General features: G+C 45.5%; 1 protein-coding gene across 10 annotated transcripts in view; it reads right to left on the bottom strand.

Annotated features, from left to right (window-relative positions):
* The window catches only part of COL26A1 (collagen type XXVI alpha 1 chain), a 164,703-nt gene that overhangs the window by 124,654 nt on the left and 14,344 nt on the right, over positions 1–25,705 (bottom strand). For 8 of the 10 annotated variants that reach the window (XM_085078310.1, XM_085078303.1, XM_085078301.1 and 5 more), the window contains exons 2-3: positions 14,257–14,379; positions 3,882–3,985 (exon numbers count right to left, since the gene is read on the bottom strand). In XM_085078310.1, the coding sequence (XP_084934436.1) occupies positions 3,882–3,985; positions 14,257–14,379 (227 nt within the window). The remainder of the gene's footprint in view (positions 1–3,881; positions 3,986–14,256; positions 14,380–25,705) is intronic. The other 2 variants (XM_085078302.1, XM_085078307.1) reach the window with 1 other exon arrangement.

Raw genomic sequence — 25,705 nt, 5'->3', positions numbered from 1 at the left:
CCAAAAGCTGAGCTGTCTACCATCAATCTGCTTCTGGGGTAAATAGGATCCTGGCTACTGTCCCAAACTCAAGCAGTACAAACAAACAAGGAAGAAAGCTATGCTATATTTGTAAAGTTAAATAAGACCTTGCCTGGCTGGAGAGCTCCAGGGCAGTGCTGAGCCCCTGAACTTGCTGGGGACACTTTTCCTCTCCCAAGGGGTTACACTTGCCTTTGAACTTTCAGCCACACAGAAAAAAGGCTGAGTTGAAATGTCAGCATCATCTTGGATTCAAATCAATCAGCTTGATGCATGATTGCAACGGCGAAACCACTTCACCCCTGCACTGCCCTCATCCATATGTTCTTTATATCAGCAGTCAGCAGACTGGGTGGCTCAGTGCATTCATTTCCTGTCCTGGGCTTGGGCTCCACTTTAAACAAAACAAGAATCCCCTGAAACTGGAAAATAAAAGTTAGCATCTAGTGACAGTTATATTCACCAGACTTGTTTGCATCGAGTCTCTTTCTCCATCCAAGGAAGTTGCAAGAAACCCTTTGGGAAGGCTTGGTACAACTGGTGATTTTTGACTATCAATGCAATGAGCAGGCCACAGTTCTACAAAACCAGTAAAGAAATTGGAGATCTTTCAAATGCTGACATACTTTGGGCTGAGTGGAAAGCAATGAAAGGAGGGGGAGAAAGCCCCAAGCAGTGTCGGCTTAACAAAGGGAAACAGGTTAATTTATCTCAGTAAATTAATAGCCCACTGAGAGCAAAACCTCCATCCACCTCTAGAGCTGAGCTTCCTTCAGACAATGCTGCTCTTTATCAACTACAATGCAGGAGTTAAATTCCCAGGATACTTTAAATCTAAAAATGTGCAGCTTTCAGCATTACTGCAGGTGCCTGTCAGCTGGTGACAGTTAAGTGGTTACTGTCTCCAGCTAAACTTGTTAGCTGAAGATGGAGACACTTTAATGATTGAATTGCATCTAACAGCTCACTCTAGCAAAGGGCAGTTGCTGTGGAACAGGAGTTTTCCCACAGAAGGTGTGTTACAGCAAGTGTCTGTCACACTTTGGGGCTACACAGCCACACTGAACTGCTGCTTCTGCCATTGGGGAGATCACAAGTTCTCTGTGTCAGAAACAGCTGAGCTGTAGCCTCTGAATGATTTCAGATTCTTTGACTTCTTTCCTTGGTTCACTCTCTCCCCATCCTGTCTTCCCTCACAACATGCTAAAGAAATAAAATTTTAAAAGGGCAAGGAAGGCTTGATGTCAGGACAGCTAGTAAAAATAATCTGTCCTCCAGATATCCTATAGTGGTTCCCTGAAGACACTGTTCTGGAACAGCACAAAAAAAGGAGCAAATATTAACCCTGCTCACTGGGGATTAAAGAAGGAATCAGTAGATCTTATAGCTAGATCTTACAGCATCAGGATGCAAAGACCAGCATCAACCATGCCCATGCACACACAGCTCCCAGAACTGTGCTGTGTGCTTCATCAATCCATTATCTCCTGCCTTAGTCCATCCTACTGATGGAAACACAACCTTACTATTCCAAGACCCATTGGAAAGAAAGAGTTTCCCTTCAGTCTCTGGAACCAGGAGATGGTGCAGTGGAAGCTCAGAGCCACTGCAGCACATGGAGAACAAGAGTGATTGTCAGACAACTGGAGGATTTGCAACTCAGCAAGAAGGCAAGTTAAAAACAATGCAGGTCCAGGCTGCCTCCAGTCATACCTACCTCACATCAACTTCTAAAGCACCAGGGGCACATACAAATGAAATGAAATATTGAGGAGAAATCTAACTACCAAAGAAAGATGAAAGCATTTTGTGGTTCTACCCTGCTAATTCACGGTGGTTTCATCACTGCCCTGTTTTTGTTTTGCTTCAGTTTAGTTTTGTGTTTCCTTTTGCCTGCTGTTTCCAGGAAGAACTCACACAGATAAGCATCCCACCCTCTCAGAGGAACCAAACATGCCATAGGAGAGAGCAGCACAGAAAGGAAAGAGTACAAAAGGCTTTATACTGGATTGCCAAAAACCCTAAAACAGCCTCTTTTTATCCTCTTTTCCTTACATTTCCAAGTGACACTAACCTTAAGAATTAACATAGGGAGTAGGTAAATATTTCCATTTTAAAATTGACAATTAGAAGGGCCACACAGACCATTAGCACGAGTATTTACACTAAAATCTAAGTGGCACAACTCTGCTGTACTAGGAAGGGGTCTTTTTTTATTTTCCTATTTCATTCAAGAATATGGAACTGTCGGTAGCACCAGATGTTTCAGGGAGAGGAAAAAAAAGGTAAAAAGAATCTCACACATGAAAGTGAGGGCTTACTACTGGCTTTCTGCTCACACTTCACAGACCATATCCAAGCCCAAAAGAACAGTTCCACCTTGAAAAGTAACTGTATAAAATTGTCACCTCGTTCCACAGACCTGCTCCTGCAAGATCGCTGCCGGCTTCCTCAAACGAGCTTCTGTTGGCTTTTTATTTCCACTGAACTCTGCTGAGACAGATCTGGCACTGCAGGAGGGAGCAGGAATCTCTGCTTTGCACCAGCAGCACCACTCAGCTGCAATAACTGACACCTGGCCAAACCTACAGGCACCAACAGGCTGCACACAGGGGCTCCCAAGTCACCAGGCTATGCTGGAAGTGACAGCTCTGCCACCATCCATCCTCAGCTGCCCTTTCCCTGCAGGGACAGGTAGAAACTCAAGCTGCACACAGCAGCTTCTCTCTCAGGCTCACTTCTTTTAGCATTGTTAAAATGTAAAGCTCTGTCCTGCAGACTGCAACTCAGGGTAGCTCTGCCACTTTGTAAGATGTTTCTGGAGTTTCTGGGAAGCTATTGTTTCCTCAGCAGCCTGGAGGCAGCTGCTGTCTGCAGCCATCACTCTTTGGGACTGTAACGAGACAACTTCCTAGTCAGAGATTTGCCTGGATTGTGTGATTGGTATTAAGATATCACAGCACAAAGAAAACAAGTACAAACAGCAGGCTCAGAGAGGCTGGACACCCCCAGTGACCCTTCAGCAGCCACGGACAGGCTGTGTTGACCTGATGCAAATGAGCAGGAAACTCCAGGCTTAGTTTCTCCCATTCATAAGCTGTGAATTCTCATGTCAGGTTCAGCAGATGCCTTAATGCCTACACCTGAAACTCGGTGGAGAAGCAGGACTTGTTTCAAACTCCCAGAAGTAACAATTAAAGTAGAAAATGTGAGGAAGGAAAATGTAAAACATGCTCTTTTGTCATAAAAAAAGGAAAATACTTTTTCTTCCTGCTCTGGAAAGAGCCCTGTGTTTTCCTGTGTGAAAGATGAGATGCCAAACCCAGAACTGTGTTTTCACATGCACTGTGCAACCTGAATGTTGCACCAAGTCAAGGAGCAGGCAGAAAGGGGAACCAAAGGTATTGATTCAAAGCTCTCTAGGAACACATATTTTTTATGTTCAGACCTTACAGGCATAAAACAGGAAGCAGCCATCCAGGGGCCAGCTTTTATTGGTCTGAAATTGATGGTGATAACAGGGACATGGAGAAGGGAACACACAAAAAGGAGAAAGCACATTTTCTGAACACAGTGGGGATGCCAATCATGAGCCCATCTCTAAACAGGTCATCCCTTTTCTTCATTTCTTTCCCCCTTCCTCCTCAGGCCTTGTTTGCAGGCATTCAGAATGTTCTGTTTTCCAAGACCACCTTTCAGAGCTTGTGTGTGACATTCAGATAACAATGGGGAGTGAAAGAAACAGGTGATTTGCTCCTGTGTTGAAGAGGTGTAGAGCAAATTAAGGAACAAACCCCAGCTCAAGGCAGCCAGCCCAGCCTTGCTGCTCTGCAGGACAGAGGCATTGCTGGATAACTCACCCTCCTCACAGTTGCTCCCCGTGAAGCCAGGACAGCACCTCCACTCCAGCGTGGTCACAGTTCTGTAGGACATTTTGTACGTGGGCCTGATGAGAGTCCTGTAACTAACACAAACCAGGAGTCAGCAGGATGCACAGATCTACTCCAGAGCAATGTTGCAACTAATTCATAGCACATCTTCCCACCTGGATATATCCCAGAGCACCCAGCCACCCCCAGCTGCAGAAAAACACACAAAATATCAGCAAAGGTTTATTACAGCGTGGATGTGATTCAACAGCTTTTCTTTTCCTCCTTAAGCCCTCATGCTATTCTGGCTCTTCCCCACAGCTCTCCCCCAGGTACCACCAGTAGCTTTGTGGAGATCTCATCACTACAAAGTCCTGCAAGTAGCAGAGATGATGACTTGTTTCCCACACTCTCCCTTCATGTAGACTTCTGTGACACTGAACAGAGGCTGGCAATAGTGGAGACACCTCCAATCTCCCAGGTGTCTTTCCTTTTCCCACCCCTAGCACTCAGATCTGGGATGTACCAACACATCAATGTGACAACTACATCAGTGACCTTCATGGAGCCTTTTTTCCAGCTGTGTGACCTGTGCCTCAATTCTCCCCCATCAGAAACTCTTCTGGATCACAGCCAATGTCCTGCAGGACAGGTTTGTGAGCTCTGAGCAGCACAGCATCCACAGGGTCCCAATTACAGCATGAGCACTGCTGTGCCCCACTGGGAACTGGAGGGTGAGCTGCAGACACAGCAGGGCTGTGCAAGGCACCAGTGATTCTGCAGTCCACACAAAACACACAGTTGCATAAGTGACAGCTTTTCCTTTAAAACAGCAGCTCGTCAAAGCTGGCAACTCAAAGTTTTCCCAGTACACAGCCAAACAAGTCACTGCTGCTATTCATGAAGCTAAAAGCAAACACAGAAGTTGTACTCTACAAGCTCCCCTCGAAATTCCTACCCTTATTTAACAGCCAAAGGAATTTGGCACACACAGGGAGAGTCTGAAGCTTTGGGATTACTGTGTTGCAGGCTGCAGCTTATGCTTGTCTCTCCAAGCCAGACAGACAAGCCCTGAGCACCCTCTCCCTGGGGAAGAGGCTCCTCCTGCTGAGAGCCGGCAGGAGGCAGAGCACTGCCCCCGGCTCAGCTGAGCACAGGGACAAAACGGAGCTGGACGTTGCATGAATCTCATCCAAAAGTGCCCCAAGGGGAGCCAGGCACAGGTGTACACCCACGACAGCACTGCAGTGACTGGTAGCTACTCCAAAGAGCAGTAACAAAGGCTAGCCAGGAGAGGCTGCCCATGTGTGTCTTGGAAAGAAGGAAGCAGCTCAGTCGTGGCTAACAGTCTTTGGGAAACTAATTTCTCAGGAAGCTGCTGCTGATGATGATTTGTGCCAGCTGCAGAACACAGAAACCAAGCTCTCCTAAAGGCACTGGAGAGGGAGGGCTGCACAAGCTTCCTCCTGAGCACAGGGCTGCCTGCCCTGGGAACAGCCTCACCCAGAGACGGGACAGCAGCGCTGTCTCCTGAGAACATGATGTCCTCACCCTTGGAGTTGCCAAAAAGCACACCAGTCACTGCTAATACCCACTACTGCAATCCAGGCTCTTGTCTAATATAGGTTGGACAGTGCCAGCTCATCCCACCTCTTCTTTGTTCTTCTGCATCCAATGGCATTCAGGAGTCCTCAGTCATGGGTGAGTTTGAGGACTTGGAGCAGCTGATGTAGGTAGACCTTCAGTGCTTTTTCACAAAGGCACAAAGACTTCCAGTGTCTTGCTGAGGGTCTCTCAGAATAGCTCTGGCAAAGCCCAGTTGAACCCAGGTCTCCAACTCGCAGTCCTGGCGCTGGACTCCAGACATCTTTCCACACGTAAGCCCCAAACCATCAGTCAGAAGTTCATGACTTTGTCACTAACACCACAGCTGGATTTGACCTTCAGATGAAAGTCTCCAGCCTTGTTACCAGTGTCCAGAGCCAGCGAGTCTCCAACCACACCGTGATTTTAAAACCATGTTTCTGCCAACACCAAGATGTTAAAGCTCTCTCAAACTTCATTATGAAGTGTGGAGAGTGGCTTGAGCCAGACTGGAATCTTGGCAGCAGTTCTGTGTCAGGGAAGCAGCTTTAGTTTAAACCTCAAATGAGGGAGGACTTCTCAGGGCATGACAAGTGTGGAGCTCAGCAGTCACAGTCTACCACCCACCCTGAATTCCCTGGAAGAGTCCTGATGTGTGCAGCTCTGTTCAGCATCCTGCACTCAGGCATCTGAAGTGGGCCCAGCTTGCAAGTCCAATTAGTTCTGAAGTTGCTCTGTTCTTCATAGCATCCTTTTTCACCAGTCTTGTGACAACAGGGTCTGTTGTGACCTATGGCATCACATCATGCAGATTTCTGACTGCTGTTCCAGGAGGGGAGCAAAGAAAGCACCTTTAGCAAAGCATCACCACCATCTGACATTTGTAGTGTTGCAACTCAAGGAGATGAAAAAAATATATGGAAAAGGAGAGGGAAGGAAGATATCTATTAAAGATCAGAAGCCCCTGAATGAAAATGCATGGAAAACACAACAGGCAGAAAACAGGGTTGGTAGCAAAACAGGGAAGCCTTTCCCTTGGAAGTCACTCAAGCCACGAACACTGGCACAGAAATCTGCCAAAGCAGAGTGGAAGAGGCTTGGAGGAGCCACAACCTGCTCTGCTCTGCTCCTCAGGGAGCAAAAGGTGTGCTCAGCACACACAATTCCCCTCAGCAGGAGAACTACAAGCACTTCATGGAGAAGCAAATTACCAGGATCTGCCAGCTGTCATTTCCAGCGTGTTTGCTGAGGCTTCACAACAATATCCTAGCAAGTGGGGCAACTCCCAGGGAAGAGCCCAGAAAGCTCAGTCAGCAGCCACTGCTGTTCCTAGAGCAGAGCCAACACTGTCCTTGGAGCTGCCTGATCCCTGTCAGATGAGCTACAGGAACGTGTCCACATACAATTACCATTGGGGAAACAGCATCTCTTGCTTGTGGCTCTAAGTGACTGCCCAGGAAGGGGTAATGTGGGGAAGGAGCATGAGATGACTGATGAACTGATTTGGGGGTGCGAAGCTACAAGAACTGGAGAGGTCAGGACACACTGAGGGACAGCAGCCAACAAGTCTCACTCCTCAGCACACAAGGATGTGTCCCCCTTGCTTTCAAGGAAGTGTCACTGAACACAACAGCCTGACATGGCACAAGAAGGGGGAAGAGTGTCACATTCTTGGATCAAAGCCTCAAAAATCAGGTCAAAAGAGAAAGGCGTGATCTCTGCCACGACCCAGGCAGGACAGCCTGTCACACACAGGAAATACCTTCCCCCTTTCTGGATTTCCTCTGCCCTTTGACACTCACAAACAAAGCTGTTTGTGCACAAAGACCACATGAGAGGGAAGGCGTGAAATTTGTTTCCACATCACAAGAGAAGGTTTTGTTACTCTGATTCATTCAGCCGTTGCAGTCTGTGCCCAAGGAGACCTCAGTGACCCTCAGAGGCTTCTATTCATTCTTATTCATGCCCCAGGTTGAAAGTTTCACCATCACTGACTGTTGGGTTTCAGGATAACTAGAGGAATGAACTTGCCTTTTTGACTGACAAAGAATCCAGAAACCAAGGAATCCAAGCTCTCTTTTGCCTCCTTCTCTCATGGCACTGAAGATACCCACCCCGTGGGTCCAACCCCATACATATAACTGGCATATTGTCTTCCAGGCACCATCACCTTCATTGCCACAAGTGCATCAAATGGCATTCAAAACAAAGCTTGTCGTAGTTCCTCCAACTCTTGGTACCAATTCCCTGATTTACAGACATGCTAAAACCCCACAACTCCCCATAGAAAGTCAGAGTGTTCAGAAATCAGATTTCAAATCCATCAGGTTAAGTAACCACATCTCAAAGCACTTGGAAAGAAGAGAGTCTAAGAGCTCAAAGAAGCTATCAAGTGTATATTTGGTTTCCAACACCACCACAGCTACTCCAGACCATCACAACCATCTTCTCAAAGCCTACCAGACACTGATTACACCAGGCAGCTCCTCTGTAAGAGAAGACAACTGCACCTCAAACCAGTGTCACAGCTGATGCAGGGACAAGAAGCACCTTTGCCATCTCATTTGCACTCATGGGCACAGAAGAGACCATCACTCTGAATCAGACCTGTGCTCTTTTTTCCTGCAGCCCCAGCTCTTCCAGCTTCCCTACTACAAAAGCAGTAGTTTCCCAGGAAAGAAATAACCAGAGGAGTTTCAAATATGCTCCTGAAGACGCTGGATTTAGAAAAAAACAAACAGCCTGAAGCTACAGGAGTGTTGGAGGTCATTGTGTCTTCTGCTTTAGCCAAAGGGGAGGAAGAAGACTCTGTTTAGCTCTGGACATGTTTGGTTTGCACGATTTAGCAAGAGACTAAACCCAGGAAACAAACTTATCTACCTCCCATGCCCTGCTGTACACAGCAATACTTTACAGTCTCTCAGTCCCAAGAAAAAAGGCCAAGGGCACAGAGAGAGATGTTTCTATGCCAGATTACCAGAGCAATCATCAGCTCCTGTCTCTATTAACAATCAGGTGTCAGTGCTGCTGCAGAGCAGCACTCCAGCAAGGAGGAGGAGGAGTGCCCAGAGAATGTCTGGGCAAGATCAAAAGGCCTCAGTCAGCAGCCTGAGCACAACCCCCAAAACAGGAGACTCTCCACCTGTGCCCAGGCAGCACCACACGGCCTTTGTTCAAAGCTGAGAATGCCCCTTTGTGCTGCAGCTCTAATCCTACACACCCAGAGCCTCAGTCTATCCTGTTTGTAGGAGAACTCTCCATCCTGCATTTATATCCCATGTGTGCTTCGGAGAGCAGACGCCCTTTTCCAAGCACATTTCTCTCCAAGATGTGGAGTAGGAGGGGAATTAAACACATAAAAGAGTTTATGTGTAACAGGACTTCAAATAGCAATCCTAATGCACTGGAATAAGCTCTGGGATTTATTATTCAATTGACTGGAAAGCAAGAAAGAGAGAAGGATTTCCCTGTGGCATTACTGGTTCTGAAACTGAAGGGAAACATCTCCTACAGGCCAATCTCCTGGGTGACAGATCCCCAACTTCTCCTACTGACCCTGTAGCAACAGAGTTTTCAAAAGCACAGAAGACCAAATTGGATGAGCCTGCAGAATTCCTTCTTTGTTATTCTACAAACTAGCTTGTAAAATCCCTCCGGGAGCAGTAATGTGTTCAGTTTAAATTAAAAGAACAAAAAAAAAAAAACAAAAAAAACCCCCAGCATTCAAAAACACCAAACAAGAATGATCCATGCAAGATGTGTAGTCTGCTTACATTAAAAAGCACAGAGCATTTGTGATAAGCCAAACCAGCTACAATACTAATAGGAAAAAACAGGCAGTGACAGGCAGCTGGAAAGGGCACCACAGCCCAGATCTGCTGTGTTACAAGAACACTCTCCCTTCCATCTCTCCCACTTCTGACTGAAGTTTTAAACAAGCAGATGAATAACTTAATGTTTGGAGTTTCAGTAGCTCTTACTAAAGTAAGAGGCCAGGTAAAGCCATCCATGTACAAGCCAAGCCAGCTGTGAGTTTCCAGGAGAATCTTCAAATTCTCTGAAGGCAGAAAGTGCTGAAGACACAAGGCTTAAAGGCTAAAGTGAGACAGCTCTGTGACCATGGAGTACAGCAAAGCAGAGCAGGATAAAAACCCACACAGCCTTGCTGGGAACATTCATTCTCAAGGAGGGGACAAGTAGGAGAGGAGCTGGAATATCCTGCCACAATGTGAAGCAGCACATTTCCAGACATGAGATGGGGATTTTCACAGTAACAAGAGTTTGAAGCAGAAAGTGTGTCTTCTGAAGGCTGTGACAGCACGTGATCTGCCAGGGCCATTCATCCCATCCATTTACCCACTGAGATACTGCTTTACTGACCACAATAATCACACATAAATACTCTAATTAAAATTAGGCTGATTCTGGCCAACTAGGGTATAGCAAGAATCTGTCCCATTTCAAAATCATAACACACAGTAAGATAGAGGCAGCTCTGTCCTTATCTTACAGGTGAGGCAGCAGGTGAGGTGTGCAGGACTGAAGGCACAGGAAGTCATAAAAGCTCCAGCAACTAAATGTACATCTCAAATCCTTGCTGGTCTTCAAGACCAACCTCCTCTGTGAGCCTTGAGGACTGCAGTGTCCCAGGCAGGACAGGACTGGACACCATCCTGAAGTGCTGCAGCAAAAAGATTGCTGAGGAGAAGAGTTACAATATGGGTGCCTGGCTTTAGTGGGAGCTGGGGACAACCAGCAGCAGAGACCCAGAGATTAGGTTGCCTTTTAAAGCCCAAGGTAGTCTGTTCCTTCAGACAGACAAATGGCATGTGAGGTTGAAGCAGCCCAGGAGCTGCAGCCAGGCTGCTGGAGAGCTGCTCATTTGCTCTGGAGTGTGACACAGCAAAGGCACAGCCTACAGCCACAGCCACCAAAGCCTTCACTGCACAAATGGACAGAGTTCAAGAACAGATCTGCTGAGGGAAATCCTCTGACCAAGACTGCTCCAGAGCAGCTTAGCACCCAAGCTAAATAAAGAGCCTGGGGTGGAGGGAAAGAGCAGTGCAGCTCAGCCCAGCCCAGCCAAGATGATGACACTCCTGCTAAAGCAGCTCCACTGCAGCTTCCCAGGAGCAAGCGAATGGACAGCAAAGACATCTCCCAGCCGAGGCTGCAAGGCTGAGATCTCACAGACCCTCCTCTGTCAAAGGCTTGACCCTGAGCTGCAGTTTGTGCAATAAGGGAAAGAAACCCAACACGAATGAATGGGAGACAGGAAAGGGATTAAATCCTTGTCTGGCCACGCCAATGTCTGCTCCTAAGTGGAGTCTGTAGCAGAGAGCCCCTCTCAGCTGTCACCAGGAGTCTGAGAGATGCCTTTTTCCTTGGCTGATGTCTCTTTTGCTAGTGAGCAGCCTGATAATGGGTGCTGGCAGAATGAAAGCTCTCCCAGATATGGCTGACTCCCTGTAAACAAGGAGGTGAAAACAGTTTGTTTCAAATCACAGCTGGGAGAAACACTATAAAGCCAAAATAGTGCCTATGGCTTACTGATATTTTGCACTGCTTACAGTCACACAGAACACTCTGTGCCCTTCAATTCAAGCTCAGGCACCACTGATCTCCTTAGAGAAGAATAGGTGAAGGCCAAAAGACACTATAAATTTACATTTTTAGCAAAAGAAAAGCAGATATATTTATATTACCTGAACAACAACAGGGATGCAGAGAGCATGAACATTTCTAGCCACTACCAGACCTGGAGTAAGCCTGACCTTGCCTGAAGCTAGACTTCCAGAAATCCCAAAGAGGTGCTGGTACAGACAAGGTAAGGAGGAAACAGAAACAAATAGGGGACCCAAGTTGAGTTTTGTGCTCTGTTCATCTTCTGCAAGGGTTTTCAGAGAGCTTTCAAAGCAAGTTGTACAGCTTGGTGGCTGATAAAAAGCTTACAAGCCCCTTCAAAGCCAGGTTTTTTACAGAAAATAACTACAACTTGCAAGGAACTGCACTAGCAAATGAAGGGCCAAATCAAAGAGGCACTACAGTGCCTTGTGACTTTGGGAACTGTCTTTCTTATTTCTATTTTCATCTTTAAAAAGGAGATGGGGTTTACCTGAATTAGGAGAGAGATTGGAGTTTCCAAAAGAGACGATACTTATTTTGGTGAGGGGGAGGAAGTACTTTTTAAAATAAAGTAGTCTTAAAACTCCAGCTTGACTCCAAGACAAAAGAAAGCCACATCTAGCATCCCTAGGGCTGGCAACAATATAGTGCTAGGGTGCTGTGTAGGCTCAGGAAACAAGACCTCAACCACACAAGCTGGCTCAGGGGTACCAAACACTGCCCACAGTAATTACACATCACAAGATCCATCTGTTTCAGCAGCTGTTTATCATTCTCTTATCAAAGTCATCTGCACTGCTGAAAACAACCACTTATAAAAGATATCTGGGCTGGGGATAACTTATCCAACAGCCCTTTCAGCTCTCAGAGGATTCACCTGTGATGTTACTCATTCTTGGAGCTCTCCCTTTCAGATAGTGGCAGTAGGGAAATTATCAGGACCCTACTTTATCACTGCTGATGACTGGGTGGGCTCCAGCATTTTGTCAGCAGCTGTCTGAGAGGTCCTTGGGAAAGAGGTGCAGGGGTTTTCTCTACTTTATGCAAGAATGTCATACAATGTGTGGTCAGAGGACAAACATTAAAGGCATTTCCTGGACGGGTTCCATCCTCTTGTCCTGCATTTCCTCCCAACTCAAAGGGAACAGAGCATTGGTGTCCTCCCATCTCTTCTGGTAGGTTTCTCCATAGTTATCAGCTTCCAAAAATGCAGCTCCTGTTAGCTGAGCTTTCACCAGCTGAGATCTTGAATATTTAATAACTCCAGCTTCTTTCCATGATATTTTCACACAGAAAGAAAAATTGAGATGTCTGCTGCTGTTCTGCATTGTCTCCGAACAATTGGACTCATCAGGCAAACAAACCAAACTACATTTGAAACTGAAAATGTTCCATGAACAATGTCACAACAGCACACATTACTCCTAAAGTCTCTGGGTTAATGTAAGAATCAATGGCATCAATCAACTGCAGGGGCCCACAAAAAGAATTTCTGCTAATAACACGATCAAATGTTTGGTACTTATGCAACTCCAGTTGTGTTAACAACAAAAAATAAGTAAGACTTTTGGCAAGTTTAGGAGACAAGGTGAAAGCTCACAAGTTTCTAATGACAATTATGTGCCTAAAAAGCCTGAGAAATTAAAAAGCTTCAACAGAAGTTTGGCCATGACAGTGTAAAATATGAAGTGTTTCAACCACAGCCTTGCATAAAGACCAAAGAGACACCAAAGCAGATATATTACAAATGAAAAAACTGAGACTGACCACTGGCCAAGTGGAAACTGGAGAACCAACTGTGGGAACAGCCCCATGTGAAATGGGAATTCCAGATGAAGTGTCACAAGAACAGGGAGGTGGATCTCAGCCTGCACTTCAGTCACCTTCTGGCCAGGTTATCAACTACAAGAGGACCTCAACCAGTGCCCTGTGGGTGAATTGGTAACAATAAAATGCCTGAGCTCTGTGAGCTAAGTTATGGCTTGTCTACATGAGAAATTGTTTTAGAAGCTAGGTGCAAATTTAGAGCACAATGGCTTTCTTGCCCCAATTCCCAGATGGGTGGGTAACACTATTCTGCTCTGAGAATGTCTTTCAGAGAAGGCAAAGCTCAACAATGCAAAGACACTTTACTGAAAGGTGGTAGTTGGGGACAGCTATTTCACACTTTTTTTCATCCTTAATCTAGGTGGGTTTCAAGACTGAATGATTGAAAGGCAAAGCAGGCTCCATGCAAGTTTTTGTCAAGTCACTGTTTTTAAGCTTTGTTTCTCTTCTGAGGAGAGGACATGGTGTTTTAACATGTCTTTAAAGGACATTGAGGTCCAGGAAGTCTAAAGAAATTCTGCTCTGAAAGATACAGGACACATTACCTTTGTCCCTCACCACCTATATGGGATTTGATCACAGCTTTCCAGTGTATGTGATCAATACTCCCACTACAACCCTGAGTATGGGGACTTGATACCAACAAGTCACACAGAACCATTGATCCAGCACCCCTGCCCACCCTGTTAATCACACTGAACAGTTCATGCCTTCATGCCTAACCAGCAGCAGCCTCTTGTGTGGAGAAGTACAAACTGGCAGTACAGCCTGAGCTAAACTGTTTCACATAACTTGTCCTAAAAGTGGTGTCTTTAAGTTGAATTATCTGTCCCTAGGCTGAATTTTCTCCCCTTTTGTAAATGTAACTGATGTCACATCATTTCTGCAATCAAGGTTGCTTAATGAAGAAAAGAATTTTGTGTTTTGAGCATCTTGTGAAAGATTATAACACCCAAATAAATAGGCATTAGGTAAGTGGAGAATGTATACTAGATGGGTGGGTTCATGTAAACTTTACTGTATGAGAGATGTGATATTTTACCCCTGGGTGTGCTTGATTTATGGAAACCTCCACCTTGCACAGAATAAACAACGTCTCCTTTCTAAACTAGGCTCTGTCGGTGTTTAGAGAGCTCCTAAAATTGCAAGCAATGCTACACTTACCTTCACCCTGCAGTTACCACCAGTGGCATTCTCCAGTCACAGCACCCCAAAGCAGGACACCACACCTGAGCCACTGATCTCAGCCCCCTCTGTAGTACTCACCAGCCAACCAACTGAAGGGGAAGGGCAGGAAGATTTGGGTAACGTGAGAGATGAAGGTTTTTACCTCACTAAGTTGGCACAAGGTCCTGGCCACCGGCAGCTCTGATAAACTCTCTGGATCACCGTTTCTGACCCATTCTGCACCTGGCAGGAGACTGTCCTTGTGACTGTGTAGTGACACCAGTGCCTGCAGAGAGAAAGGACACACGTTAATTAGCCCCAGTAAGACAAACAGTGAACCAACGCCCCAGACTGCAGTAAAAACAGACCAACTATCTGGGGGTGGTTTCTTCTGTCAGCTATAGCCAGGCTAACTTTCAGTCTTCACTTCTCACCCCACCCTCTCCTCCCAATAGCTGCAGAAAGATTCCCAACTTCTGCCAACCTGAACCACAGATCCAGTAATGCCTCTTGCTTGGTTGTCAGAGGCCAGGGTTTTACAGTGCATAATTTAGTTCTCTGATTTATCAGAAACAATAGGACTTGAGGGAAAAAAAATAAGTGTTCCAAATCTCCTGATAGTCAGCTCCCATTGTACTGGTCTTAATTCCATCCTGCTTGTTATGGTATCATTCCCCAGCCTCCCACCATTCTGAACGACAGCAGAGTGGGAAAATTCTGCTTTTTGGTGTGATGGAGTTCTCTGTCAGCAGGGTTCAAACAAGCTGGGCATTGAACAGGTCCTGCTGCTGTCCTGGTGAGGTTACAGCCCAAAAATGGGCAAGAGAGAATGCAGGGGAGGGAGGGACAAGTGTCTCACACTGTGTCATAAGAAAACAAGAGAGAGACAGACCCTTCACTGCAAGGTGTATGAGACAGGAGGAACTGCAATGTCAGCACAGGGAAGCCAGGCTTATAGACCCTTCAGGGACTTTCTCTGAAAAAAAACTGGTTTTGATTGAGGGGGTAAAAAAAAGGATATTTCATTTCCCCTTGCAAACATTGCTCATTTTTGCTAAATTCACAGTTTTGTGACTATTTTGGTGTGGAAAGTTTTGTGATGCTTTTGTACCTCAGTGCAGTTACCAGGTTTGAGAGCCACTTTCCTACTGACTGGGGGTCAGAACTGGGGTCACTGTGGGAAGTGGAGACACCAGCTTGTTCTCCAAAACACACCCAGTGCTTGTGTAAGCATTGCCTGCTGAACCAGAGGAGTCCTGGCTCCTCATCTGTCTTAAAGCAAGAGCCCCCAGTAGGGCTGATCCCCTCAAGCACCCCAGTGACTCCCCAGCCTTGCACACCAAAAATCAAACTGCTGGCACACTGGGAATACACCTGCACATTCCCTCCTCCTTCCCTAAACCCCCTCCTCTGTCAGTTGGATTTCTCCAGAACATGCCATTTACAGCTTTTGTTGCTTTTTTTCCCCTTTCTGCATTCCCCTCCCATCTCCACAGGAATCTCTGCTCTCTGGATAGCTCCCATTTCCATGAATAGGAGGCACACATGCCAGGACCACATGGGGCCAGCAGGCTGCTCGCTGACCCTTTGGCTACAGCCAGCCAGGAACACTGGGACACCCAGGGAGGGGTGGCTTTGTGCCCAGTGTCATGAGCCTAGCAGCAGTGACAAAGCAGAGCTGTGCAGCTTTCCCTGGGATACTTTTCTTGCTCACCATAAACCCCCTGTGACTCCTCATCGGGAAGTGTGGACTCTGGTCACACCTGAGGTGACCCCAGGTGGGCAGGGAGTTCATACAGAATCACTTGTCTCAGATTCATCAAGGATCTGTTGTGTACAAATAGGGATCAGACACCTGAGTACCCAAATACTGAGTACTGACATCTGTAGCATCAAACCAATGGGCAAAACAAGGGGGAAAAGGTAAAGTTAATGAAGCTTCAGATCACATCAGATCCTTTAACGGGCTCAGCACACCTTCCACATAAAGCTTAGGGAGCAGGACCAGAAGAAACAATGGCAGGAGCTGGAAATGTGATAATTCAGAGTAAAGTTTTCCTTTTCACTTCGCTTGCCCACTTGGTGCAATCAGCCATTTGGTCTCCCCAAGCCTTAGTCATGGGGTTTGTCCAGACAGAGGTAATACCTCCTCATGCCATGGGAACAGCCAGCTGAGCACGGAAGGAAAAGCAGTCAGGAGAAAGGGTGAGAACCAGAGGGGCTGGGAAAACCACAGCTCTGCATGATTTACCCTGAACATGTTTTCAGCCCAGTGCTTACAGCCATGAGAAGGACAGCACTTGTGCATGAGCCTCAGGGCAAAAGCATTTCATGTCAGGTAAAACAATCTGCACATGCACAGAACCTCCCAGGATAATGGCAGAATAATGTGTCCTGAAATCCTGAAAACCAAAACTTCTCATTAAGATGTGATGAATAAAGGAATTGCTCCCACCACAGGAGAGGAAGGAAGCAGCAGTATCCACACTAGCAACATGTAACAGAGCGTGAAGGGGTATTAGTACGGGAAACAAATTCAGAATAGTCACTGAACATCTTAAATCAGAGTGTAATTATCAAGGGCTTGAGTGTCTCCCCTCACATTCAGACTGCTTTTTTGGCTTGTCAGTTAAATCCAAATAAATATTCAGTTACACATATTGTGCTTTAACTGTTATGCAATTTGTATGTGTATCACTCTGGCCTTCTCCTGGGGTCAGCTGGGAAGAAGTGCTCTTTACATGGTACATGGATTGTCCTATACTGATTCTTTCACACTAATATGGATTTTGGTGGGCTTAGGAGACAACTCATCCCAGTTTCCTGAGTACACACAAAGTACTTCTGTGTCAGATGGGAAAAAAAATTCAACTGCACTCCGAAAAAACCCTCCATATCTGATGCTGAAATTAGACAGCTTTGTATTCCTGAAGGGAAATTAGGTGAATGATGACAAACACCACCACACATCCCAGAAGAGAAAGGCAGGTGATGGGGCCAGACTGCAATTGCTAGAGGGAATCTGGCAGCCAATCTGCTCTGGTTAATGGACAATGGCAGTTCAAAATTGCAACTGCTAGGGAGAAATTGGAAACTGATCATTATCCTCTTTAGCCTTCCCTTGCATAGACCCATATTTAATGTCATCTTGCTCCTTCAAGGATTGTTTTCAGCCAGCTTGGGAGCCTGGCACTTCATTTGTGGCTCTGGATGTGCCACTGTGTAGGCTGCCTATGTCAAAAACTGCATGAAAGGTTTTTCTAAGCTACATAAAAAGCTGATTCTGCCAGGGCTTCCATTCAGTGGGTGCTGCTCCAATGCATAGCTTTTCTTTCCAAACGAGCCCAAAACGGCTGTTATCTGAGTTATCACTTTTTAACAGCTAATTCCAAGGACCAAGTAGAGCAGGTAGACATATCCCCTTGCAAATCCAAGGAATTTGGCAGTCAGGTTGTAATTTCTGCCTGGGAACAGCCTTTCAGGGAAGTGAGAGATGCTGAACAGAACTTGTTACAACCTCGTGACAGAGCCTTGGGCAGCAGCTGAAGATAAAGGCTGCTCCTATTCTACAGCACATTGGGGTGAGGAGAAACCCAACACCTTCTCAGGTTCATTTCTTCACATGACCTGCTCAGGGACCTGTTACAAAGGGAATCAATCACTACAGGAAGTGAGAAGCTTCCCTGAGGCTCTCCATTCATTGCTTTCCTTGCCTGAAACCATCACCTGGGTTTGCCAGGCTGAACAGGACTGACAGCTCATGGCAGGGTAACAGATCCTTCACTCAAATCCAGGGACCTTTCACCTTCCTGAGCAGGAGCACAGGGAGTGCAGTGACAGTGATAAAGCACCACGCTTATATCATCTCTAAAGCTGAAATGCCAGTGTGGGCATAAAAAAAAAAAATGGCCAGACCCCAAAGATATTCAGCTCATCAGATGTGAACACATTTCTCCAACTTCTCTCTTCACCAACAGACGGGAGAGTTTGGATACAAAGGTACCCACAGCCAGTAGTGAAAGGCACATCACACTCTTGGCTTCCCATAAATAGCATAATTGTCCTAAAAATACAACTTTTAGGCATTTTTCACTGTGGCACACAAGCAGGTGAGACAAAAACAGGAAGCCAGCTGGTCAAGAATGCATTAGGATATACAGCTTGGAACTCATTGTAGATAAAATAGCACAGTGATTACAACAGAAGGAAGACAGACAGACAAAACCATCCCAAGATTTCTCTTTGCAAGCCAAAAGTCAGCAAGAACAGCCTCCAGAATGCAAGCAGGCTTCAGACAACGTGACGAAAGGCCCCATCATGGCTTACAGAGATTATAAATGACCCTTTATATTATATACAGATGCTAGGAAGGAAGGTTTAGGACTTTTACTGGCATGCATCCAGGATGGCAGAGAATATATTGCTGCGCATTCAAAAAGAATATTCCAACCAAGCAAACAAAATGATCCAAACAGCAGCTCCTTTAGGATCCCATGCATGCTCATCACAGCATATTTAGTGTGATGTTCTGCAGTGTCCCATGGAACTGGTCCTTGGTTAAAGAGAGGAGTTTCACTTGGGCCATTTTCCCCAGCTTTTTCCAAGAGACACACCCCTCCTCTCACACCCCATTTAATTCTTGGAAGACTTTCATGGACAACAAAGGATCTGCAGATCATGGCCTGCAAGCTACTGATTTAGGCAGTTTCCTTCTTGGGCTATAGACTGAGATCTCACGTCTTGATCACAGCTGACAATGTGTTTTTCCACATCAAATATCGATGTAGATGCCAGCAGATATCCAATCATATTTACTGTATAGGTTCAGGATGTTACTGTGGACCCTTCAGGCTAAATGGAACAACAAAATCAACAGTTTGCTTCCATTTGGAGATCCTCTGCAAACTCCTATTTGGGGTTTAAACAGACCCCTCCCTCAGCAGATGCTGAGAGTTGCCTGCTCTCTGCTGACTCAGCCAAAGCAGGACTGGCTTCAGGCACCTGGACACTGGAGGAGATGAGAAACCCTCACCTTGCAGGGCTCAGGGCCCAAAATCCATGGCTTTAGAGCACACCATGCTCCCACCAGCTCGGAACTGCTGCCAGCAGACACTGTCCTACCAGCTGGGCTCTGCACAAAACCATTTATGCTGCTGTACAACTGAGTAAAATGGAGATTTGGTGTGGGTTTGGAAGAGACTGGCCAAGCCAAAAGGAAAAGAAGTCTTTCTTCTTAATGTGCAGGATTGTTTCATCAGCACCTGCTGCATGTGCTGATGAAACATGGGCACAAACTGACCCTCCCCACTCTCAATAAATATCACACAAGTCTCTTAGTGAGGTTGGCATTTCTGATGCTTGTGATTTGCCCTAAAGCTTTGTCCTGTGTAAACAACTGCACTGAATTATCTTTTTGTTTCCATAAGGATAACACACTGTGTGTTATACTTAGCAGAGATCAACATTTAGGGCACAGAAAACAGTAGGAGTGTTTTGATAGCTAGATAGATTTCCCCAAGTTTCCTCATAACATTTTTCACTGGAGCTATCAATTTCCCTGCAATCCTAGAGAGGAATTTCAATAAAATCAGAAGGTCACTGACTTTCACTGGGAAAAAGTTGCTGTTCTGACTCAATGAAAGCAAACTGTGCCCTTTTCTCTGTGTAAATAGTACAGCATCCCATTTGCTCTGCCAGAGCAGCAATCCATACACTGTGTGCTGGAGCTGAGCATTAGGAGGGGCTAGTTATATATATATATATATATTCCACAGAGACCAGGAGCAGAAGTTGCCCTCTACATGCCAAGAAATGCAGATTCAAAGGCTGCCAGGCTCTCTGGGGTATCTCTTCCTGAACCATCTAGTTCTATAAAACTACATAATTCCTTTCTTATTCACAAATACACACCTCCCTGAACGTGCTTTGACTCTCATCAGGATCAAGTTTACCAGCTAATTCAGTTGGCTGTGACCAGATTACTCTCTACTGCTGTGACCTGGCTAAAGAGGAAACAATCCCATCACATGTTACTGGAAAGCTCAGATGAAAGCCAAGTTGGGCTTAAGTTTCCCCTGTTCTTGGCTGTATTCATGCTCTCCCCAGGTAACTAGGTTTTAGGATCAAGGCTGTCATCCAGCTCGTTGTCCAGCTACAAAATTCAATTGCAACCAGCAGTCTCCACAATATTGGAATGTTCAGAGCTGATGGATTGATTCAGGCCTGTAGATAGATGGACCATTGCAAAAAATCCATGAAAGACCACCTGGCATGGGCGAGGGGCTGGCTGTACAAGCTTGTACAACAAGCTTATGATGGCAGAGTTCAGTTCAAAGCAGATTCTGCTCCTCCATTACAAAGTTTTAAGAGGTCTGCGAGTCAGAAGCCACGACAAGCCACAGTAATCTTGTTGTCAATATTGATGTTTTACGCATGCCTTACTCCCACAGAGCACTTCATAGTCACTAATAGAGGTTACCCTGACTCCTGCAAAAAAGGGAGAAAAATCTTTGTAACAGCCCATTCATTTTGGGAAAGGAATAAAACTGGAAGGCTGCTGGTGTTTCTGAAGCCAGACAGCAGCAGCCATTTGAAGCAGCAGAGAGCCAGAGGCACGAACAAGAATAAGACAAGTTCCAGGTCTCCCACTCCGCTGTGTTGGTCAGACAAAGATTGGAAGGAACTCCAATCTCTCTGCACACACCACCATTCCACCCCCACAACAAGAGTCTGAACAAAGTGGCCATAAAAATAAGTTCTGGCTAGGAGAGTAAGATGGGACAATTTATCTAGGAACCTCCCAATAGCATAACCCTTCCCCAGGGGGCAATATGTTCTGTGCTTAGTGCACTTCAAATACTCACTTGCCAATAACAGCCGTAAGTTTTCCCACACAAAGTGGATTATCAGAGCCTGCTGGAGGGAGTTTAGTCCTAGAGGAATCTTTACCTTAGGAGGAAAATACAGTTCAGTCTGCACAACAACTTCAATCTTCAACAAGTTCTGCAGCCAAGCACATTTAACTGTGCTCTCCTTGCCTTGTTGTGTGCAGGGATGACCCTCCAAAAAGCACTGCCTCGAGGGCTGAGCTTTCTTCAATCCATAGGAAACTGCACCAGATTTTACCTTATGCTCCAGCAGCCATTGAAGTTGCAGGGGCTAAGGGAAAACCTCTCCCTATATGAGTTATTAAACATCTAGAAGCAGAATAGCTAAATACTATGGAAAACATGTGCAAGTCTTCTTCAGAGACAAGGAGTGAATCCAGCTCCCCAGAGCCACATTCAGCTCCTTCAGCCATGAGAACACTCCTCTTCTCTTCTGATTTCCAAACTCATTCACAGGGCACTTTCCCATTACTGCAGCTACTGCAGGAAGGGCTCTGAAGATGAGAGCACTCACCTATTACACACCCTTGATTCATTTGTAGAGCATCAGCACTGATGATAATGCAGGGTAGAACAGAGGCAGATGAAGATTTAAACATTGATCAGGCAGGCAGGATCAGAAACAAATTAATCACATTCAAAACGTGCCCCTCTATGCCTACACATCTGTTTGTGTGTGCATAAGGGAAGAAGGCTGAGAAGACACAAGGAATATTCCTCCAGCAGGAAGTCCCTCAGTCAGATTTATACCCAGTACCCATCTCCTCTCAGTTTGCCAGTGACACATTCCAACAGAATCAAACCATAAATATGGTTGACCTGAACCATAATTACCTTCAGCATGGAAATGAAGGAAGTTAGCCCATGACTGAGTGCTCAGAAATAAAAGGGGGGTTCACTCCTTTGAAGTTCTTTGCTTTCACAGACATTCTTTTACACACCAAAATGTTTTGCTGCTCCCTCCCCTGAGCTTATCACAATCAATGAGAAGACAGTAGTTTCCAGTGTTCACAGAGGCAGGAAAGAGGAAATGTACAAAAATATCCATGGAATCTGTCTTTGTTAAATTAGACTGACTTGATGGAATTTGGCATTTGATATCCATGCAGTGTGGAAATCATGCACAATTACAACCAAGTATGTCATTCTTGCAACAAAAAAGCTCCTTGAATTAGAGCCTTTCAAAAGAAGAACCTGAGTCTAAACATTTCTGCACAGCTGGATAACCTGGTTGTGGATAGGTCTAACACCTCCACACTGTGAATACATCCACAGTACTGGTTTGCTCACTCCTAAAAAGCGTGACCTTGAAAAGAGGGGTGGAATCACAGAAAAAAAAAAAAAAATCCTTAAGATCTTGATTGAAAGAGAGAGCTGGGATTTAACACACTATTTGTCTAAAACAGATCCCTGTGGTCAAAGTCTACATTTGGTACTTGCCTGTGTCCTCCCCTGAGGGTCTGATCTAGAACTGATTAGGCTGAGGACAGTGACCCCAATCCTCATTTAAAATGCCAGACTAATTTTTATCAAAGTCAGTACCTCTAGGTTTACAAAAATCCATTCAGAATTGAAGTCTTAATTTTGAATTAGCAAGAGGTAGAGTGTGAATTTTAGGTAGAAGAATAGGACACTGGCACACACCTGCTTGTCCTCAAAGCCTTTGCAGAGAGGACAACATTAAGTAAGGTGGTATAAGGAGTCATTGACCCTGTCAGAGCATCCTGTGCTTTATTAATGCTCCTGGTGTGGCTACAGCTGCTCCTCCACCATCCATAAAGACAGTCCCCAGAGCTGCCTTTGATTCCCCTTGCTACATTACACTGTAACAAAACAACACTTTGCACAATCCAAGCCCTCCAAAAGGGACAAACCAGGCTCCTGCTGGTTTCAGCATCTCCTTAAATCACACCCTTTGCCCTACAGAGCCTGTATCTGCCCCACCAGCCAGTCTGCAAGGATTGGACAGGATTGCTCCCAAATTTGTTTTGTTTTTTTGCTTGTAGAACTCTGTACACACAACAGAGCATCTTCGTGCCTCCCATTCAGCCTTCTGGTGCCAACTCCCAGCACTTACCAGCAGCAATGAATGCCACATGCATGACAGGAACACAGGCACTTGGCCTAAATGAAGCAGTGTTTTTCATTAGCATTATACTGGCACCAAAAACCACAAACTACAGCAAGAACAAAAGGCAATGTCAAAAGGACAGCCCTGAGTGTATTAAAAAAAAAATTAGGATGGCACAATCAAGTCATTGCTTCCTACTATCGCATGATGTTAATCTGCTCAGGTAACATGCATGTTTTTGGAGTTTTCCTGGAGCTGAACAGTTGGGATATTGCTGCCACTGGAGACAGGTGCACCCTTAGAAAGAAAAATATATATATTGAAGGAGATCCTGCAGAAAACACATTGCTCTCTATATAAGGGAATACAGGTGTGTTTTCCTTATGTTTTTTAACCCTCAGAGTAGTGAGCCCCAAAAGGTATCAAAAACCTGATCAAAGTATAAACTTCAGATTCACAAGCCTTAGGATGCAAATGGACATACCTGTACAAAGAACTGTGTCAGGTAAACTGAACCCAGAAACCTTCTAGCAATAATTCTTTGACCTCCCTGCCCCCTTTTCTTTTCCTGTGGCACATTATGATTGTTTCAGTCTAGGCCGTCAATTTGGTCAGCAACTTGTAAAAGAATTTGTGGGCTCTGGTGTACAAGGGACTAAAGAGCAGACATTTCTAAGTAGTGGGCTCCCATGTGGTTGCCCATCACTGTTGGGAACAGGATTTCATGAGCCAAAGGCACACTTCCCAGAGTGAAGCTGCACTAGGTGTGCAGGCTCAGCTTTATTGCACATCACTCCTGCTTCAGGTGACTGCCAAAGAGCCAGACGTGACAACAACCCCACAGAAACCACCAAGGGAACTGCCTTTCCTCAAATGCAAGAAAACCCTACAGTTCTCTAATGTTTCCTGTGCTGGAGGAGGTGATTAGAAACAATAAGCAGTCTAGACAAATCCATCTTACTTTGCTTCAAGATCAACAATTTTTCTTCTCCCTGTTAGATTTCTCAGATCAGCTGCTTGTGTTCAGTGAGGCAGCTGAAGCTCAGGTACCCATGAACCAGCATTTGCACCAGGCTTGAGACAAAACTCCTGCTGGTGCTCCAGGAAGATTCTTTTGGGGACAGCTGTACCCCACTAACACGTCTCAGTACCTCAAGAGCAAAGCACTTTTCTCCAGTAACTGCTCTACCAATGTGCCAGGTCACTCTGAACACCAGGCTGTGTTGTGTGGAATAGATAAATCAGGCTGGTTTTCCCCTAGCCCAGGTCAGAGATCCCCAGGATGAGCCACATGAGACCCAGTTCAGTGAAAACAAAGCCTTGGAAAACCTCTCTGCCTGGGTATTCAAAGTGTTAATCAGCCTGAAAAACAAACCCCAAAGCCTGTGTGTTAATTTGCTATTTAAATTGAAAACTTTTTATTCCATGTCTGCCATGTCTGGCACAAGGCTGTCCTGGGCGTTACTACAATAAAAAATAATTTGGAAAATAATCCTATTGTTCCAGTCACACCCATGGGAGTTTCATGTGTAGGGAAGTAGGAACATCAGAACTGAGATCTGCTCTGTGATCAGAGAGCTGCATTTGCCCTTTACAGCAGCCAGTTCTGATCCAAGGGCATATTGAGAGCAAGATGAGAAACAGTGAGCTAAGGCAGGAGGATGCATCAATAGCTTTAAGGTTAATAAATTCCAACTTGAATGGACTAAAACCCTTTAAAACCACGATTAGTGTAGCAAACTAGCAATAGCCTTTACAAACACACGTCCATATCCATGGGTGGTTTGTTGATCACATGCTTCCCTTCCTTGCCTCCCTCTCAAGACAGTCATTGCTAGTGCTTCTCTAACTGAATTGCCCTAAAATCCTTGCCAGTTACCAATGACCAGAACTTCCAAGAGCCTCCTCTGCACAAAGTAGAGAGGAAATCTTCCTGCAACCATCACACAGCTGGGATGGGGCAGTCCCAGGCACAATAACCTGCTGTGCCAGCAGCCTCCATTCCACCTTCCTCCAGACTCCCACTCTTACACTCTCCTGACTGCATCCATCCAATGCCATAAAAAATAACTCCACAGCATTTGCTGTAGCTCAGCTCTTTGCACACAGTAGTCCCAAAGCCCTGCTAGTGAACACCCAGTGTTGCTTCATCAAGTTTTAAACTCACTCTTCAGCAGATGGTGTGTTTTAATCACACAGAGCCCACTGCACTTTGATACCTGTCTACAGACTGTAAAGAGACAGCAAGAAATTAAGTGCTCTACCTATTTCTTTTCAATGTAAAAGGTTTGTTCTGCTTTTAACACAACTTCCTAAGCTTTTACCGGTCTTGGAAGCAGTCTCCATGCCCCATTTCTAGCCAAGAGCAATTATTTGTATTCTCCTTTTAAACCCTGCTGCAACCCAGTTTGTTCGTTAGAAATAAAAAAAAAAAAAGCTTAAAAAAGAAAGCCTTTCTCTTGTGAACGGAAACACTAACACCTTCCTCTGTTATTAAAAAATTCTTGAGCAATCTAAGAAACCGCTTTAGTGCCTCAGTGCTTTGGAAGCCTCTGTTTGGAAGGGAGGAGATCTACATTTTGGTATCCAGGTGGAAAATGGGTTTAATTTGGCCAAGTAATAACAGCTGAAAAAAAAACCCCTCCGTAGCCTGT

The sequence above is a fragment of the Lichenostomus cassidix genome, chromosome 19 (assembly GCF_008360975.1).
Source record: "Lichenostomus cassidix isolate B80296 chromosome 19, HeHo_3.0, whole genome shotgun sequence".
Taxonomy (NCBI): domain Eukaryota; kingdom Metazoa; phylum Chordata; class Aves; order Passeriformes; family Meliphagidae; genus Lichenostomus; species Lichenostomus cassidix.
The sequence above is the reverse complement of the archived record's forward strand: the minus strand, read 5'-3'. Positions and strand labels throughout refer to the sequence as shown.